Genomic DNA, 3,857 nt, shown 5'->3' with positions numbered 1-3,857 from the left:
CTAATCCCCTCTAGACTAATCAAGACTGGGATCCTCTGGTAAAATCCTTTTTACCTGTTGATTTGGGATTGCCAAAACTGTATCCAAGCTTCTTCAAAAGTCCACTTACCAGACCCAGTAGGGATAAGAAGCTCTTTAAACTATCATGTCTCCTTTCAACTTCTACCTCCTTTCCCTTCCTGACAACTACTCTCAGCTTATAGCTCATTTCCTCATATGTTATCACATTCAAAACATACTCAACACCTCCTTGCATTATATCAACCATAAATGCTATACTAGGGTAACCTTCTTGTGCTTAGTTTTAGCATTAGAATGTTCAACACTTTCTTCAAGAACTATGGAGGCCTAATTCTCAACCACTACTCTGAACTAATCCCCTTTGGACTAATTGAGACAAGGATCCTCTAGTAAAACCCTTTTTACCTATTGATTTGGGATTTCTAGAATTGTATCTAGGCTTCTTTAAAACTTTGCCTTCCAAACCTAGTAGTTAGTGAGGATAAGAACCTCCCCAAACTATCATGTCTCTTCTCAACTTCTGCCTCTCTACCCTTCCTGGTAGCTTCTCTTAGCTTATGGCACATTTCCTTATATGTCACATATGTCATCATATCAAGTAAAGCAATTTGCTATCTATACTTGGGTATCATTTTCTCTAATAACCTTTTAGCCTTCCATTTTCTATCATTACTATGCTGGAGATATGTGAAATAGGTAGATAGATCATTGAATCTTCTAATGAACTCCTCTTCATCTAGATCTCCCTACCTAAATGCATGAAATTCCTCTTCCTTCTTAATTCTAAAAGTGACCAAGAAATACTAATCAAATATGATCTTTTTAAACTCTTCCTATATCAGCAAACACCAATAGTAGGCCTTATAGATTCCCACCATCTCTTCATAGTACCCCCTAATTTCATAGTTGCCATGGTTACTTTTTGTTTAGAATTGTAGACCACTAATTCCTGGTACTAATTCATCCATTGATCGTTCTTGGAAGATGTTTGTTCGATTTAATTAGCTGACATTTGATAGAAGTATGAGGGAAGGTGAAGCAGAATTATGGATAGAATGAATGGAAACCATCTTTAAGATGGTGATCTATACTTCAAAGCAAAAAGCTATCTTAGCCATGGTGTAGTTGGTTAGTGCTGCTAGGAGATGGTGGGAATCTGTAAGACCAACTGGTGGTATTCATTTGAGCTAGGATGAGTTCAAGAGAATATTATTTGATCAATACTTTCCAGTCTCATTCAAAACTGAGAAGGAAGAAGAATTTCATGCCTTTAGGCAGGGAGACCTGGATGAGGAAGAATTTATAAGCAGATTTAATGACTTATAAGCTTATTCCACATATCTCTAGCATATTAATGACTCGAAGTGGAAAGTTAAGAGATTACTTGAAAAGACAAGACTCGAGTATTGGTAATGAATAGCACTGCTTGATGTGATGACGTATGAGGAAATGTACCACAAGCTGAGGGTAGTAGCTAGGCATGGTAGAAAGGCAGATGCTGAAAGGAGACGAGATAGTATTGGAAGATTTTCATCTCCTATGGGTCTGACTGGTGGAATCTCAAAGAGGATTGAGTTTAGTATGAGCAGTTCAAGTTCTTCTAAAATAAAAGGTTTTAGTTAAAGATTGCAATCTTGACTTGTGCATAGAAGGTCAATGCAGAGGGGTGGAGGTGTGAGAATTGGGCCTCCACAGTCTTCGAGACAAGCGTCGAATGTTCTAACTCTGACTTTAAGTGCTGAAAGGATGCCCCAATGCAATAGATGTGGCAAATCTCATTTGGGAAGATGTTGGGCTTACTATAAGTGTGGTAAGTTGGGTCAAGTAGTATGGCAATGCCCAGAGGGCAGAGTTGAGGGGATTGAGCAGAGATTAATGGTTCCTGGCCAAGTATTTGTGGTTGCACAAGAAGAGGCCAGAGCATCTCTAAATTTGATCAGAGTTATGATTTCTATAAATGGTCATAAAGTAGAGGCATTGTTTGATTCAGGTGCTACATATTCTTTTGTGTCTAAGGAATGTGTGGATAGATTGAAATTTTCTTTACAAGAATTGTCTATGCTCATTAAAGTAATGACACCTTCTGGATCGTCTAGTATTACAAGTCAAGCTTGTCAGAATGTGGAGATTCGATTTGAGGATAGAGTTTTCAAGATCGATCTGATTTGTATTCCTATAGATATGATAATTGGCATGGATTAGCTAGCAGCAAATGATGCTATGCTTTATTATGCTAAAAGAGTGATTTCATTGCCAATGTTGTGTGTAGCTGTTGAATCTTTAGAGCAACCTAACTTTCTATTGGTAGTAAGTGCTGAGAAGTTAATCCAGTAAGGTTGTTGATGCCTATATGGTATTATTTACAGCCAGCACAGTGTATGATAGTGGAATTGAGAAAATTAGGGTAGTAAGTGAGTTTCCAGAGGTATTTTCAAAAGAAATGACTGGATTACCTCCTGAAAGGGAAGTTGAATTCTCAATTAAATTAATTTTTGGAACTGAACCAATATCAAAGGCTCCTTATAGAATGTCATCGTATGAATTGGCTGAGCTATAAAAGTAGATTGAAGATTTACTAGAGAAGGGATTCATCAAACCAAGTGTATCACCTTGGGGATCATCGGTATTGTTTGTGAGAAAGAAGGATCGTAGTTTGCGACTGTGTATTGATTACCGGCAATTGAATAAGGTAACTATGAAGAACAAGTATCCTCTACCAAGGATAGATAATCTTTTAGATCAATTGGCTGGTGCCTTAGTCTTTTTAAAAATTGATTTGAGGTTGGGGTATCATCAGTTGAGAGTTAGTGTAGTAGATGTACCTAAGACAGCTTTCAGAACTAGGTATGGCCATTATGAATTCTTGGTTATGCCTTTTGGTTTAACCAATGCACCAGCAGTGTTCATAGATTATATGAATTAAATCTTTAGCCTGTACTTGGATCAGTTTGTAGTAGTCTTTATAGACGACATCCTGATCTATTTTGAGAATAAGGAGTAACATGCAAGGCATTTGAGAATAGTGCTACAGATTTTGAAAGATAGAAAGTTGTATGTCAAGCTCAATAAGTGTGAGTTTTGGTTAAGAGAAGTGAGATTTTTAAGACATGTGACATCAGCAGATGGAATTTTAGTAGATCCACATAAGGTTGATGTAGTGTTAGAATGGGAATGTCCTAGTTTAGTTACAGAGATACGTAGTTTTTTAGGATTAGCTGGATATTATCAATGATTTATCCAAGGATTTTCCCAGATAGGTTCTTATTTGACTAAACTAACTGGGAAAGATCAGCCTTATATATGGGATGACCGATGTGAAGTGGCATTTTGGAAGCTGAAAGAGAAATTAACCACAGCATCAGTGTTGATTATCCCTAATCCAAGATTACCTTACAAGGTATACACAGATGCATCTTTGAAAGGTCTTTGTTGTGTCTTGATACAAGATAGTCGAGTAGTAGCCTATACTTCATAACAATTGAGACCACATGAGGAGAATTATCCCACACATGATTTAGAGCTTGTAGCAGTGGTGTTTGCTTTAAAGATTTGGCACCATTATTACCTGTAAGGTGCAGTGTTCACTATGTTTAGGGACTATAAGAGTTTCAAATACCTGGTGGATCAGAAGGAACTGAATATGAGGCAAAGAAGGTAGATGGAGCTTTTTAAGGATTATAACTTTGAATTGAAATACTATTCAAGTAAAGCTAATGTGGTTGTTAACACTTTGAGCTGGAAGACTTTGCATGTGGCAAGTCTTATGGTGAAGGAATATAGATTGATAGAATCATTCATTAAGTCACAGTAAGATGAGCTATTGAATGCATTAGTTG

General features: G+C 37.0%; 1 protein-coding gene across 1 annotated transcript; it reads left to right on the top strand.

Annotated features, from left to right (window-relative positions):
- Positions 1–1,677: 1,677 nt before the first annotated feature.
- On the top strand, positions 1,678–2,223 carry LOC129305442 (uncharacterized). The gene has a single exon (XM_054945473.1). It carries the CDS (start codon positions 1,678–1,680, stop codon positions 2,221–2,223), a length of 546 nt encoding a protein of 181 aa, XP_054801448.1.
- The last annotated feature ends 1,634 nt before the right edge of the window (positions 2,224–3,857 follow it).

This window comes from Prosopis cineraria, unplaced genomic scaffold (assembly GCF_029017545.1).
Source record: "Prosopis cineraria cultivar Desert tree isolate PC_DT_omini unplaced genomic scaffold, ASM2901754v1 PC3, whole genome shotgun sequence".
Taxonomy (NCBI): Eukaryota; Viridiplantae; Streptophyta; class Magnoliopsida; order Fabales; family Fabaceae; genus Prosopis; species Prosopis cineraria.
The sequence above is the reverse complement of the archived record's forward strand: the minus strand, read 5'-3'. Positions and strand labels throughout refer to the sequence as shown.